At 40.4% G+C, this 17,022-nt stretch overlaps 1 protein-coding gene across 1 annotated transcript in view; it reads right to left on the reverse strand.

The window, feature by feature from the left end:
- The window catches only part of LOC137189274 (mucin-5B-like), a 39,738-nt gene extending 27,669 nt beyond the window's left edge, over positions 1 to 12,069 (reverse strand). Inside the window, exons 1-2 of the mRNA XM_067599036.1 lie at positions 11,893 to 12,069; positions 11,307 to 11,394 (exon numbers count right to left, since the gene is read on the reverse strand). Coding sequence (XP_067455137.1) covers positions 11,307 to 11,394; positions 11,893 to 12,069 — 265 coding nt within the window. The remainder of the gene's footprint in view (positions 1 to 11,306; positions 11,395 to 11,892) is intronic.
- Between the last annotated feature and the right edge of the window lie 4,953 nt (positions 12,070 to 17,022).

Consider the following 17,022-nt stretch of genomic DNA (forward strand, 5'->3'; position numbering starts at 1 on the left):
GAGGGCAAGATTACAGAGCATGCAAATACTCAGAGAATGTTCACCTCACATCTGTGATGGAAACAAACTAACACCTAAAAGCCACAGTCTATACTAATGAGGAATCCACATCCATACTGATGGCCAAACCCATGGTGTTGGTGTTTCTGATGTGTTCTTGGATCATTAAGTTTCATTACTTTCTGTATTCATATAACATATATCAGAGCATTAAAATATTTCTTAAAAAACTAAAATTCAATGGCATTCTCTTTCCAGGAACCATGGTCCTGGTTAACCTAGTCACAGGCCTCACTGTGATCATTTTTTCAGTGGAACTATATTTCAACTAAAGAAATATTCAAATGCTGTTGACAGTGTGTTGTGTGGATTATCTTGAGTAAGAGGGAAAATGCCCCTGGAAAGAGAGGATGCTGCTTAAAATGTTCAATTTCACTGTTAATTGAGGTGGAGACAGATATCAGAACAAATAAAGCAAAAACTATAAGCATAGAGAAATACCATAAGAGGAAAGGGAGAAAATATGTTGTTTTGTAATTTGGGATAACTGACCCTTTAAAATATCAACAGTCAAAAATAAACTTATGTCCTGTATTTGAGTAGATGTATTCAGTTAGTTTCTACCTGTGGCAATAAACAGTGAGAAGGAAAGCAAAGGTTTGTCTTTTCAGTTTAAGAGCATCAAGATACAGCTTTGGCATTATTTAAAGTTCAAGTGGGTTACACCCACATCTAGCAAATCTGATTTGGACCTGTGGGAATAATAGATCATCATTAGGGATTGAGATAATACAAGGCTTTAGATGAATAAAGACTTAACATAATACTCTCCTGAGTGTTTTTATTTGCTTTTCTTTGTCATATTTTGACTCAGGCGATAAAGGCTTAAATGTATTCAAGGTGTGTTCAGATCTCTGAGGTGATTAACACTTTTGTCTTTTGCTTTCTTATCACCAGCAGTCATCTTTATCAAAAGCAAGAATCAACAGTGAATGGAACATGAATGGAAAGCAGTGATGACTTCAATTCACCTCAGTTCATTACAGATCCATTAGTATTGTTTTACCATCAACATAAATGTCATTATGTTGTTGGTTGAAGTGGGTCTACTGTGTGTTGCACAGCCATGGGTGTAGCCCTGCCATTTACGCAGCAGCATAAATCAGCAACTGCTTTACGTCATGCTGTTTGAATCATGATTTTTACAGGAGGCTCTGTAAATCACTACCATAACAGAAACTCATAATAATGTCTCAACTATAAGCATAACATTTCAGAAGAAAGAAAACATTATTCTATTTAGTTATATGTGCATGTTTTCTGGTGAGATACATGGCAGAAATAAAACCGTTTTATTTAGGTCAATTTAATTTGAGGTATCTCAAATGGCATGTCTGACTAAGACTGTAGACCGGCAGTAACAACACTGTAAAGATGGAGTTAATTAGGAATAATTATCTGGGTGGTTGTCCCTTCCCAGTCACCTCAGCTACTGACATTATGAACCTCATCACAGTTTAACTGAATTTTATCTCTAAAATGTCAGAAACACTCGATCTGTCTTCTTGAAATGTAAAGAACTGTGCCCACTACATCATAGCAGACACAGTTGCAGTTACATAAAAATAACAGGCCTAAACTTTGAAATTTGTAAATGACTAATTATATTTCATGAAGGCAGCAAGAGATATTCAGAACTGGATGAAAAACAAAAGCAGTGTGCAGGTGAGAAACCCTATAAGCAAGTGTTGAAATATTTTTTAAAAATGACTCTACATTGAGTTTAAAATACTTGGATCCCTTTCATGTAATTTCTGATGTCACAAAAATATTTAAAATATTCCCGATATTCCTCCAGATAACAGGGAGAGTAGGTGTAACATTTATAACACACCAACACCCCGACCAGTGCAAACAGGAGAACACACACCACCGTAACAATCATAGCTGTTACTGTTTTAACCCCTCTTTGTGACAATGCATTTTTGAGATGACTGACAATGGACTTCAAATTTACAAGCCTAGAAAGCATGATATCCTTCAACTTATTTGAAAACTCAAAAGTCCTCACATATGTAGGCTCATTGGACAATAACATTCTGCTTAACGTTCAATGACAGTTCAACCTTTCATTGCTTACTTCACTGAAGAGCAGTGGTTGCCAACTGGTGCATTGTGTTACAAAATTAGACCTTGGGGCAGATTCTGAATGGATGGCAAACATCGGGATGAAAAAAGCAAAAAGAATGATTTTAGCATTGGCATTTTGAAACATTGTTTCCTGTTGTTGAGTGAGTGGGTGTTTGGTAACAGCACAGACATTAATAAGACAATAGTTACTGCAACAAAAACACCGGGTTTTAAGAAATTGTCTTATTGCAATCATTTTTATGTCATTGGCTTTGTAGCTTCAACTACATTTCTGTTTTTATGTTGTGAAATAATTCAAATGGGATTTAATGAATTTAAATGGAGAAATGTGGACCCTGAGGATAGCACAGTTAGAACGCAATTTAGTTTCAAACCACTTCAAGTTCTTGGGATTAAGCTGTTTTTGTTTGCAGTAACACATGAGCAAACCTTGGCCTGATGAATCCGCTAGAGAAAAGTTCAGAGGGTTACAAGCTCAGGGTTCAGAGGGACTCATAAAAAATGTATATTCAGACCAATCACATATTGTCTGTTCCCGGGGGAGAGCTCTTGGTGGATCTGCAGCAGAGGATTGCACATCTTCAGCTGGCATTGTCTGTCTTTGTGTGTGTGTAAAGAGTTAATTATTTGAGCTCATGGAAAGTGAACTGTAGGTTCTGCCATTTAAATCTGAGTTTAGTTTTTATTAAGAAGTAATATCATTCAAAATTCAAGATAGGGTATTATTGATGTATATTGAAATATGCAAAATATCAAAGTACACATGCGCCATCTAATTTCTATTAATGTCCACTTGGCACTGGGATTCTGAGGCATTCCCAGGCCAGGATATACTGTATAATCACTCCCGCATGTTCTGTCTAGCAGCTGTAGGTGAATATTAGTTTGTCTGGAGACTGGTCAAGGAGGCATCCTAATCTGATGCCTGAACTCCTCAACTGGATGGATTCTTTTAAAGCAGGAGGAGCAGTGGTTCTATTCAGATGTCCTGACAGAGGTCCTTAAAGGTTAACCCAGACACAATGTGAAGGAAACTTGTTAGCTGCTTGTATCTGCAATCTTATTTGTGGTAATCCTTCTGGACCATTGTGACTCCTTGTTTCCAGCAGATACTTCAGCCGCTTTTAGAGCTGAATATTTAAGCGCATTCACTTCAAGCATTTGTATGTTTGTGATTGAAAGTTCTGTGAAGCTCCACTGCACCTTTTTAATTCCATTACTTGTTCACCAGTTGTTCCCTTTTACACCCTGTGACCCAACCCTATCACTCAACAATGATAATGATGATATTTGACATTATGACCTACAGTAGGTTGATATTGCACAATTCTGCAAAACCATGGATTTAGGTCAATGCCAATGTTTTATATGAAGTTCAATGCCAATGTTTTTAAAATTCTCTCTTTCTAAAATATCTGTGCCCTATGGTATGGTTAAAATTAGGGAAAGATACAAGATAAAACATTTCTTTTAAGGATAGGGTGAGGTTGGGAGTAATGTATTTACAGTTAATGTAGTGAACATTACTACACACCCATTGCTACCTCCTCCACCTCAACCACCTCACCCTCCACCCCAACTGCCTCATGATTTCATGTGTAAAAGGTCAGCAAAGGGCCTGCAGCCTCCGAAGAACGGAGGCTGCAGGTCAACGACCGTAAGCGAATGTGTCTTGCCTATTCCACACAGCAGTGAATGTCTGACAGCGCCATACTGTAAGACCAAAAGTGTCCTAAGGTTAGGACTGACACAGCCCTTAGTGTTAGGAGTTTGTCTTATTAAGTCAGGTGTGGACTCAAAAACAGGACGCAGGGACAGTGCAGATAAAACCAAATGGCAGTTTATTCTGTCTTTTTGCAAAAGCAGGTTCAGTTGCAGGTAGGTCCAAACAGGTCCAAAAGAACTGTGAGAGGGACCAAGCCCGGGTTGTAGCAGATCAGGTTGGCAGAAACACTAAGGTTGACATACAATAGACAATCTGGCAAAGGTATATATTCTAGGGAGCTGATTAGGTGATGAGGGGCAGGTGGGGGTCAGTTGAGTGGAGAACAGAGAGAAGAAGTGAGGACTACAGCTGGCCAGGAGAGGAATGACAGGGTCTGAAATGAGAGGATACTCAATAGTGGGATTAAGTGAGTTAAATGGAGGCTGAGCTTGTGACAAATTGTGGTTAATGACAAGACAAATAATGTAATTGAAATGATTTTTCATTGTTCATATCTAGGTTTTTTGCTCTTTTGTCCCATACTAGTTACTACAGTATGTCTGATAGCAGGGGGGTAGTGTCTTCAATAGCAGCTTTGGCTCTGACTCGTATTTAATATAAGTTGCACAATATCGAGATTTTATGAGTCAACCAAACAAAGACGTTATAACATTGCATCAAAGTGTGTTTGAACAGTGCTCACCTCCTTTAACCAACAGTGATAACCCAACACCTGTGGTTTGACCTGGAATATTTGGAAAATCTGATTGTAATTTTTATCAAAGCAAAGTTACACAGCAACTATTTTATGATGAAAATCATGTGTACATATAAAAAAGTTCAGTAGAAACTCCCTCTATTATCATTCAGACTTATCTTTTATGATCAGATTGTTAAGGATTGGCTTAGCAACAGGCAGCCCAAGATTAGTTTTGAATGCCACATGTACTTTTATTTATGAGTTTTATGTAGCTTTATAAGTTGATTACAAATGTGCATAAGATACAGTAGCTTATGGCACTTAATAAACAGACATAGTGCCATTTAGCAGCTTAGAACACAACATGAAGCAGTAACATAATCTAATCCCACTGACTCATATATATATACTACTTGTGTGAATTAAATTCTGGTATGAAATGGGTTTATATGCGTCACCATTACAGTAAACCACAGCAATATGTGTGCAGTGGTGACTGCTAACATTTTCATTGAACATTCAACGGGGAAAATGGTTTACAATGAGTGGTGCAATTTCACAGAATTTCTTTTTCTCCTTCAGTGCAACAATCTACACCCTAGAACAGAAGAGGTACACAAACTTTTTCATTAAAGTTGAACATGAATTTTACATAAAGTCAGATGTATAGAACACTGCCCACAAAATGGACCATTACATAATTAAGAATCAGTAGGTTGTCCATGATGTTACAAAAACTTCACACATTCAACAGCCCATCACATAACTGGACTAACACATTCAACAAGACAGCATGGTGGCATGATTTGAAGACCAGTGCTTTGTGTGTGGCTGTCAGAAGGAATCACAAGTGTTGACTGGTCAAGCAACTGCTAGAGTGCTTACTCAAAGTTTACTGCTGGGCTGTAGGAGAGCATATTCTCAGAACATTTTTCTTGTGATTGGACCCCTGACATGCTGGCAGCCCACTCTGTGTAGTCTTTCAGTCTGCTCTGTGTGCACATGCAGGCACATTCAATCGCACTGGCAACACATGCAAATACAGGAAACACATTATATTTTCACATTCAGTCCTAGCAAGGAGGTGCAGTCATGAGATTGATGATTGATGTTGTCTATAACAACACATTTATCACACTGTCTTGGTCTGGAAATATCTCCTGATGAGTCGAACTCCTTGATGGATTTTTCTTCTGCCCAGCAGTCACCTACACTGAAAGTGGAGAGCAGGGTTTGGACAAAAATGTCCCCCTGTTTCCTTTGATCTTTTATGTTATATATAGTAGGGGTGTGCTCAAATACAAATACATTATTCGGCAAAACACAAATAGTGGGGTTTTTTTTTAAGAGCATTTGTTTCATACAAATATTTTGATTTGTTTTCGAGAAAAAACATGTCAAATAGCAGGTTGGTTACAGTCTCTATCTCAGTCTCTGTCCTCTGCTCCACTGTTACATCTATCAGCAGGTCTCAACGAGGGGAGTCACGTCCACCTGCTACATGACACACATTTCCAACTCAGTCCCAGAGTTGAGGCTGTTCCCCAGATATAAAGCTGAGCTACTGACACACTCCATACTCTATAACCTGTTGTTCCCCTTCTCCTTTCCACAAAGTTAGGTTGTAAAAAATAGGCAATAAATGAGAAGTGCAAAGCAAGAATCGCCTTTTAAGTTCTTCCCTACATGTTACATGATTTGCTGTCTCTGTGTTGGTGTATAAATCGGTAGAGGTCTGTCTGCAATGAGACAATGAATAAAGTTTTAGCTCAGTAGTCAGCACAGTCATCTATGATCTGGGAGACTCCAGTTCGAGACCTGGTGTGGGGACCTCCTTCACAAGATAGTTTATACATGAACATTTATACTAACACTTTAATTTTCTAAAATTAAAAGTGTAATAAAAACAAAAATAGGATTTTTAAGCCTCTTTCCATTTTTATTTGAATATAAATACAAATACAAATAATTTTGCTGTCTCAACAAATACAGATACAAATACAAATACTTTCCATTGAAGTCCTAAAACTAGGTAAAAAGACATTAGTTAAACAAATGAGACAAAAACCTTACACTTTTATTTATTGAGGACAATGATCCAGTGTTACATATTTGCACGTGACAAAAGTATGTGAACTTCTAGGATTATCAATTTATTTGAAGGGGAAATTAGAGAATCAAGTGTGAGTCTTGGAGGACCTGCCTTATTTAAAGAAGAGAAATCTGGATTTACACTATCAAAGTCTGAGCTTCACTACACAGGTTTGTGGAAGTGTGTCATGGCTTGAACAAAGGAGATTTCTGAGGACCTTAGAAGAAGAGTTGTTGATGCTCACCAAGCTAGAAAGGGTTACAACACCATTTCTAAAGAGTTTGGACTCCACCAGGCGACTGTCAGGCAGATTGTGTACAAATTGAAGACATCCAACACCATTGTTACCCACCCCAGGAGTGGTCAAACAACAAAAATCACACCAAGAACAGGCATGTAATACTCCCGGAGTATTACATGCCTCTGGACCACAAGGGACCCCAGGCTAATGTCTAGGAAACTAAAGGCCTCTCGTGCAGTGGCTACATTCAATGTTCATGAGTCCACCATCAGGAGAACATTGAACATCAATGGTGTTCATGGCAGAGTTGCAAGGAAAAAAGCCACTTCTCTCCAAAAAGAACATTGCTGCCGTCTACGGTTCGCTCAAGACCACATGGATAAGCCAGAAGGTGATTGGAAAAATGTTCTGTGGATGGATGAGACCAAAATCTAACTTTTTGGCTTGAATGAGAAACATAATGTTTGGCGATGAGCAAACACTGCATTCCAGCATAAGAACCTCAACCCATCTGTGAAACATGGTGGTGGTAGTATCATGGTTCAGGCCTGCTTTGCTGCCTCTGAACCAGGACAGCTTGCAATCATTGAAGGAGCTATGAGTTCTGAGTTGTACCAGCACATTCTATAGGAAAAGGTCAAGGTATCCGTCTGTGAACTGAAGCTCAACAGAAAATGGGTCATGCAATAAGACAACAACCCTAAACACACAAGTCATTCTACCAAAGAATGGTTAGAGCAGAAGAAAGATAATGTTTTGGAATGGCTGAGTCAAAGTCCTGACCATAATCCTACAGAAATGCTGTGGAAGGACCTGAAGCATGTAGTTCATGCAAAGAAGCCCACCAACATCCCTGAGTTGAGACTGTTCTGTAAGGAGAATTGGGCTAAAATTCCTCCAAGCTGATGTGCAGGGCTGATAAACAGTTACCGGAAACGTTTGGTTGAAGTTATTGCTGTAAAAGGGGGTCACACCAGTTACCAAAAGCAAGGGTTCACATACTTTTTCCTCCCACAAATATGTAAGATTGGATAATTTTCCTCAATAAATAAATGAAAAAAATGAAAAAAATAAAAAAAATTTGTCTCATTTGTATAATTGGGCTCACTTTATCTAGTTTTCGGACTTGTGTAAATATCTGATCATGTTTTAGGTCATATTTATGTAGAAATACAGAAAACTCTAAAGGGCTCACAAACTTTCAAGCAGCACAGTATAGCCTGTTTGCCTTTTTTGTTATAGAAAGCCTTTTGCCTTTTTTGTTACAGAAAGCCTGTTGCCTTTTATGTTTTATGTTATATGTAGTCCGTTGCCTCTAGCCTGTCTTGTTATAGCTCATGCAGGTCTGCAAAAATGACAACTTTCTGTTGTCCCTAATCTCCTTGATCACTCATTATAAATAATATAGCCATTCATACAGGACAGAAGCTGTCATTAACCTGCATCTATGTTGATTTTGTCAGATGAAGTTGCGACCATAAAATTCATTTATTTATATATTTATTGGGACCATGTACAGTGTTAAACATAAATGTTACCATTTGATGTACTGCACCAGAGGTAGCTTATAGCTAATTTTCATCTGCAGTCCCTTCAGCAGGTCACAATTAAAACATATAACAGCACAATAACAAACAGTACAAATCAAAAAACGCACAGGACACAAATACAATAGTATACAATACAATACAAAATACAAAGGTACATACAATAGCACATCACATGCACTCACAATGTCAATTAAAAATTAATAATGTAAGCTTGTCAAATTGAAAGCAAGATTATTTGCGTTCACGAGAAGACCATGAGATGAAATCTAGAGTCAGCAGTTACAGAGCTGAGTAGTTTTTAGCAGATTTTTTAATTTGGTTTTGAACATACTGATGGAACTGCAGCTCTTCATATCATCAGGTAGGGCATTCCACTGAGTTGTGGCAATCACAGAGGAAGCTGATTGCCCAAATGCAGTGCGACGAAATGGTATGGTGCAATCTTGTATAGAGGATATTCTGGAGGATCTAATAGAACTTACTGAGTGAGTGTACACAAAGTCACGTAGTGGAGGAGGGGCCAAACCATTTAAAATTTTATAAACTAGGCACAAATTTGAGAGTAATCTAAAATTCTCAAAGCTCAGAAAATTGTATTTCTTCAGTACCCTACAGTGATGGAAATGCATTGGCTTTTTGTCCAGAGTCTTTAGAGTTTGTTTGTATAAGGACTCAAGAAGTCTTATGGCTGTTTCTCCAGCCCGCCCCCAACATGTGATGCAATAAGACGTATGGGGAAGAATCATAACATGCATAAATATTTTGGCTGTGTCCAAAGAGAGACAGTTTCTAATATGTCTAAAATTTGCTAGGTTGTACTTAATGGTTTTAAATGAAGTTTATAGATTTATAAACAAAGTTCGGGAACAAAGACCACGCCTTGTACACATCCCACTTCCGCACAACAGAGTATTTAGGCACACCTTATCTTACCTTATCATATCTTGAAGAGCTCATAGTACCATATTCCCACTAGAACACTGCGCTCCCAGAATGCAGGCTTACTGGTGGTTCCTACAGTCTTTAAAAGTAGAATGGGAGGCAGAGCCTTCAGCTATCAGGCTCCTCTCTTGTGGAACCATCTTCCAGATTCAGTCTTGGGTGCAGACACCCTCTCTATGTTTAAGAGTAGGCTTAAAACTTTCCTTTTTGATAAAGCATATTTAGGGCCGACCAGGCTCACCTTGGATCAGCCCTTAGTTATGCTGCTATAGACCTAGAATGCTGGGGGACTTCCCATGATGCACTGAGCTCCTCTCTCCTCCTCCTCCTCTCCATCTGTATGCATTCATGTAACTTCAATACATGTCACTAACTTGGCTTCTTCTCTGGAGTTTTTTGTGCTCTCTCATCTCTCAGGAAACCCTGGGTTGCAGGCCTAGCCTTCGTGGTCCTTTGCAGTCCTGTTGGCATCCTTCCCTGGCTATTGCTACTGCTATTGCTGCATTATTGTTATTGTTATGATTGTTGTTATTCTGTCCGTTGAGTTTAAAATCTCCTAAAAATTTTGGGTCCCTCCTTGTGAGATTATCAGTGTTTTTCCAGATCAATTTACTGTTGCCTTTTGCTTCATTCAAAATATTGAGATAAAAACGAGATTTAGCTTCTCTTAGCTCTTGGATAACTTTGTTCCTTAAATCTTATAAACCAGCATGTCAGTGTCTCTTCTAGTTTTAATTATCTTCCTTAGTGCAGCATTTCTAAATTTCATTAGTTTCCGCAAATTTTCATGAAACCACAGTAAATTGTTTTTATTTTTAGATTTTATCTGTATCCTCGCATTAAATCTTTCCCTCACAGAGTCGATTCTGTGAGTAAAAGTATCACAGCCATAGTCCAGATCATCAGAGGACAGTACATCATCCCAGTTCAAGCTGTTAATTTCACTGACAAATTCTTGCTTAGCTCTGACTATGCATTGAAGGATCATTGGCTTAGTTGCTGTGGTCCTAATCCTAAATCTATTTTTAGTCAGTTTTCTCACACATAGGGTTAGGTTATGATCTGATGAGCCAGTGATTAAATTATAACTTTTAGTTATTCTTTCATTAAATTTGGTAAATATCAGAGCATATTGTGTACTGGAGCATTTTGCAATCCTATTTGAGTCTTTTACTAGTTGTTCTGGTTGGAATTTCTCTATGATCAATTTTAGTTTTTTCCTCTTAGATTTATCCTCCCAGTTCACATTAAAATCTCCCATAAGTAATAATTCTTTGTTGAGATTGCACTCTTTCAAGACTTCTGTGAGTTGATCATAGAAAGTGTCATCTGCAGAAGGGGGCCTATAAACATTTATGATGTTAAAAGACATTTGTTGCGATAACATTATTTTATCCCAACATATTCTAACGTGTTACCCAAAATGTAAACCATACATTCACATTTGATGTTGTCTCTCACATAAAAAGCACCCCTCCTCCTCTTCCATCAGGTCTGTCTCTTCTAAAACATTGGTATCAGTGCACGGTGAACACACTCGCAGGAGTTGTTTGTTTCAACCATGTGTCAGTCAGACAGAGAAAGTCCAGATTTGAGTCAGACAGAATATGAGTTAGCTGATTGCTCTTTGCAGTAATGCTTCTGATGTTAAAATGTCAACTAAATAGCCCCCTCAGTTTCAGCTTCAGGTCCCATAAGACTTTTGCATGATTGACAGTTTGTAAGGTTTTGAATAACCTCTGCCTCCTCATTGCAGGGTTTTGACACGCAGTGGTGTCAGCAGCAGGTTTTTTGAGAGAGACACTGGACCTATCAAGGTCACAGTCCAGTAGCAAAAAGTTATTCATTAAGACATCATGCCTGGTGATAACAAAGTTTAGTCTGTCTGTTAAGGGAGAAGCCCAGCTTAGAAAGTTGATGCTCACTCATCACCAGAGGAGTCCCAGACACACTCGGGCACAAATCAGCACCGAAGTTCTGCAGCTCTCCAGGGGTCACTGGTCCAGGATTGAGCTGGATCCGGAGAGCAGGATCAGCATGAAGAGAAGACCTGCTTTTCTCTGAAACGGGGTGGCAGATGACCAATCCACTGGATTGGTGATTTGCTCTAGTACCTGGGCTCGTCTGTGCTGCAGGAAAGAGGAATAGATTGCAAAATATCCCAGTAAGTTATGATGAAAACTCACTGTAGGAGCATCAACTGGCCATGAGCCAGCATTTGTCCCAAGCTCAATCACTCGTTGTCCCAGCTGTTTTCCATCAACATTGATTGCTCTGGCCAGACAGACACATACAGGCAATACCAGTGAGTACCAACAGTAGTCCAAAAAGCACTCCATGAAACACAGCCCAGGTCTTTTTGCTGATGAAAAACTACTTTCAACTTGATGCAGTTTTTGACAGGCACAGTCTGTGGTATGATAAACGGCCCCGGAGGACAGTCCTACGTAGCAATTCCATCCAGGATCCTGGTGGCCAGAGGGTAGAAGCTCCTCTTAAGCCCCTCAGTACCAGCCCAGTGCACCCGGAACCTCCTCTCGACCTCAGCAGGGAGAAAAGGCCGCCATCCGGGCACTTCCCCAGAAGATCCATATGGCCAGGACCGTTTCCTTTGATGTTGAGATCGATGTACAGATGGTCTTGCTTGTTCATGTGGTCAGGATCGCAGCTGTTGTTTATCCTCTCCATCTTTTCCTTGATGTTTAATCTAATGTTTACATTTGAAAATCTGGACTAGCCTGGTAGCAGAGTCAGCAGGAGCTGACCATTTCCTTATCCTGATGAGTGTCTGATATCCATATGTTATCATTGTCCAATGATGTCTAATATTGTTCACAAAAAGTTTACTGAAGTGCACAAATTTAGCATAGGTTACATTACCACCAAGGATCCTTTAATTTTTCTTCTTGTTTTCATAAAATAACTCTTCTGTTAGCTTCTTTAGTGCTGTATCTGTATGAAATATTGGTAACAGCAGGTAGCAGTTAGCAGTTGACAGCTAGCTAGTTGTTTTGATTTGAAAAATATATCCAAAGGTAATATTTTCTCTTCTGTTCTTGCTGATCAACACTGTAACTTCTTCTTAAGAGTCCTTTCTGAAGAATATTGAAGGTTATTTTGCAAAATATTCCACTTTTTTAGGTCCAAGTTTGAGATGTAATCAGGAGCTCACTCCTAGTACAGCCTGTCCTCCGGAATAGTAAGAGTAGTAGTAATTTGGTCAGCAAAACTGTCGTACACCTTACCAGATGTACCCATATTCACGCACACCGCACTGTTTGTGCCTTGCTCAGACACAATATAGCATTATTGAAACTGCAATATAAATGTAATCTAAAATACATGACAATAACACATAAAATATAACGAAGATCATGATATTGCAACCCTAGCTCGATACATACAGGCAGTGCCAGTGGAGGACTCTGACACTTCAGATATAGACACAGGGAGATTATAATTTGGTGGTATAATGACTTTACTTCTTAAGCCAAAATCTTGTGCCAGTTCTTGAACTGAATCTATAAAATAATTATTAACACAGAAGATATTTGGTCTTTGTCTTGCGTTAAAATTCCCTGAACTGGAAATTCAAAGTCTTTGCCTTGTTTGTTGCTATCTTTCTTTAGAACTCTATCTTGTTTTCCCAAATTTGCCTGCTATTCCCTTTAGCCTCATTTATAATATCAATAAAGAAATTTTCTTTTGCCTTTCTCAATTCGTTTACAACTTTTACTATTATGTAGATGCTGAAAAGTCCTCCTGTCATGGGCTAACCCTGACTTAAGTGCGGTTTTCAAGGCATGATCCCTCATTCATTAGATTCCACAGTTGTGCATATAACCAGGGAAAGCTCTACTTCTTTCAGGAATGTGTGACATTTTTACTGAATTCACTCTTAACCTATTCATTGTGGTCATTAAGCACTTAAAAGCAACCTCTAGATCGTCTTTGGACAAGATCTCACTTCAGGCTAGTTCAAACTTGGTGGTATGAGTGGTATGATGTTTGGCACACGTTTAATTTCTTGCCGCTATATGAACCTATGTTTTGTTAGTTTCCTTGCTACCAATTTCAGCCAGGTCAGTAAATTGAATGATTTAGTTACTCTTCTGGTCTATTGCTGAATGTTAAATCAATCTGGGTTTGAGATGATTGGGTGATTCTACTGGGGTCTTTGATTACTTGGCTCAATCTGACTTGTCATGTCCTTCAGGTTTTTACTATTTGACTTCTCAGTCCAATTAATGTTTAGATCCCCAACCAGAATGAACTCTTTATTTCTGTCAGCTTCTTTCAGGGTGTTTCTTAGATGTTCATAAAACTTACTATTTGATGAGGGGGGTGTGTGTATATACCAACAACAGTGAAGGACACCACGCCTGCCCAGTTTTTCGTCTTTTCTAAAGACAATACGTCCCTTTAGTAGGTATGCAGTGTTGGGTGATGAGTCCGTTAGCCACATTTCAGAAAAACAAAGGAAATCAACATTCAAGTCCGTAGATAATTTTCCAAGTTTTCGAGTTCACCAGCCAGTTCACCTCCTTCTCGGACTTCTCTGACAAAGCAGCTGCGGTCCACGGAGAAAGGAAAACCATCACAATAGTTCCAGAGAATAATCAGCTATCTAGCCATCACCCTCTTGCTCGTAGGTGACATCCACCAAAACCTAGGACCTAATTCCAACTGTAGCGACCCACAGTCTCCTGACACTTTCATCAGACAAGGTAATGTCCATTCTAAGGGTATGACTGAGATACTCCAACAATGGGACTGTCTTCTGTGATAACTTGTTGGGTCTCATACTCCATGTGCATGAGACAAAGGTAGGCCTGCATGCAGTCACAAAGCCTGATAAAAGGAAGGCGCTCAGTAAAACAAAGGGAGTCCAAAACGGACTCCATCTCCCAACGTGATCTACTCAGTTTGCACCTTGGTGTTAAATCTGGAAACTCTCGGCTCTCATTGGCAGAGACGCTCCAACACCAGAGGAAGTCATGGTGACACAGCCGTGACATCACTGCCCCTTTAAGTACCGGCTGCACCAAGAAATCTCTGCCTGTCCATTGTAACCGAGCAAGAGTGAGCCAGTTTACTAAAGGAGATAACCCCATGCACGTGTACTTTTTCCCCACTGACTGGAAGATTTTCCCCCCGCTGGACGAGGCGAGACTTTGCCCATGTTCACCCGAACACGATCACCCGATCCAAGAGTGACTTCTGCTGCAACCCAGCGCTCTCACTGCCTGCAGAAGGAAGAAAAGGATTTTTTCACAAAGACACAGACAACTTCTCTGCCCCACCCTTCTTCAACTAAGTCAACTCAGCTGTTTTCTCCGCGACACCGTTGAGGATCAGCTTGCCGTCAAACCCGCCGACAGAGCGTGAAGATGGCCCCATCAGCATCCGCACCGAGGAACCGAGCCAGACCAAAGATGGAGTGAAACACACACCCTGCTCACTTCCTGAAGTGAACAAGTAAGGGGCTTAAGTCTGGGCAGAGATAAGTTATATTGTGTGTTATCTTCAGCTTCAGTGCTGTTGTTTGTTGTTGTGAATTGACGGACCACCGAGTCCCTTTGTGCTGCTTTACTCTGAGAAGTATTTGAAGTTTGCTGCCTGTTTAGTTGTGTTCACCATGCTAAACTGTCCCCACTCGGGACTGCTGTGTTTGTGCCACGGTGAGTGAAAAAGTAAGTTGCTTTGTTGATCAGAAATCAGACATGAATGCTGTCTGTACATGCGCTCTCTGTGGACAAAGCAACCACTTTGCTTTCCCCCCACGGTCGCTTTTCTTCCTCTTTCTTCTCTCTTGTGTTACTAACCCACAAACACGCACGCACACACATAAACACATACACACATCTTCTTACACGTCTGACATTCCGATAACATGAGACACAGAACCGCTCTGCCTTTTGTCATCTACCATCAGACACGTGTGTTTTACACTGGATTGGGTGAGTTTAAAGACGCCAACCTCTAGGCAGCGCCATCTTGCTATTGACATTATTGTGTTTGGGCGCACATTTCAAGAACATCTGGCTCTTGTAAAACTTCAGCAGGCCAACTTGAAAATTAAACCCTCTAAATGTAATCTGTTCTCTACTCAGGTTCATTATTTAGGGCATGTCATCTCTGCTGAAGGGGTGATGGCAGACCCTGCTAAGGTAGCTGCAGTGAGGGAGTGGCCCGTTCCAAGAAACCAGTCGGAGGTCCAGAGTTTTGTAGGGCTAGCCTCCTACTTTAGGCGTTTTGTGAAGGGTTTTGCTGATATTGTCCTTTACATCAGCTGGCGGAGAAAGGGAAGCGTTTTCAATGGACTGAATATTGTCAACGAGCATTTGATCAGCTAAAAGCCAGCCTTATTACTGCGCCTGTGTTGGCGTATCCAGACCCAAACAAAACATTCATCTTAGACACTGATGCCAGTGATGTGGGAATTGGAGCAGTGCTATCTCAAGAATGGGGGGGGCATGAACGAGTTGTTGCATATGCCAGCAGGGCGCTTACTAAGCAAGAGCGTAAATATGCTACCACAAAAAAAGAGCTTTTGAGCATGGTCATGTTTACAAAACATTTCAAACATTACCTGTTAGGTAAGGAGGTTGTGTTACGTACTGATCATAATTCCTTGCGGTGGTTACATAATTTCCAGGGGCTGGAGGGGCAGCTAGCTCGCTGGGTGGAACAACTTGCTAATTTCCAATATAAGATCGTACATTGGCCAGGCAAACTCCATGCAAATGCTGATGCTCTTTCAAGGTTGCCTGCCTTCGGTGATGGGGGAGGACAGGGTCAGGAGTTGCCAGCCAGTAAAGAGACAAGCAAGGAGATCTCTAAAGTGTGTGCTGTACAGGAAATCCCTCACGGTCCCCCCTAGCGAAGGGAGGGAGATAGATGAGCTAGCCCAAGCCCAAATGGATGACAGAGAGCTACGGCAGATTATAGACTGTAAAAAGCAGGCAGATGAGTGTCATATGCCAGATGACCCTGAATTACATAAGTATGCTCCTGTTTGGAGTCAACTGCATGTGCAAGGATCTAGGTTAGTGAGGATCCCCCCTGCCCATTCTGACGCTGCTTCTCAAAGACAGGTGGTCCTCCCTTGTTCTTTGATACCTAAGGTTTTGGCACAGCTACACAATGACGCCATGGGGGGTCATTTGGGGGTGCACAAGTTACAAGGGACGGTAAAGGACCGTTTTTATTGGCCAGGGTGGTTTGGGGATGTTAAGAAATGGGTGAAAGAGTGTGTAGATTGTTCCTCCCGCAAGACCCAGGGTAAGCTTCCATGTGCTCCGTTGCAACCATCAGTTAGATCAAGACCTTTTGAACGGGTGGCTCTGGATATCCTTGGCCCTCTTCCAGAAACCCCTAGTAAGAATAAGTATATCCTCGTGATAGGGGACTATTTTTCAAAGTGGACTGAGGCCTTTCCTCTTCCTAATCAGGAAGCTAGCACTATCGCTAAAGTGCTGACAGAGGAGTGGGTGTGTCGTTTTGGGGTTCCCCACAGTATCCATTCAGATCAAGGCAAAAATTTTGAGTCTACTTTGTTCAGGGAGGTGTGTAGGCTTTTGCATATTCACAAGTCTCGTACATCCCCTTATCATGCCCAGTCAGATGGCCTCATAGAGC

Source organism: Thunnus thynnus, chromosome 1 (genome assembly GCF_963924715.1).
Source record: "Thunnus thynnus chromosome 1, fThuThy2.1, whole genome shotgun sequence".
Lineage (NCBI taxonomy): Eukaryota > Metazoa > Chordata > Actinopteri > Scombriformes > Scombridae > Thunnus > Thunnus thynnus.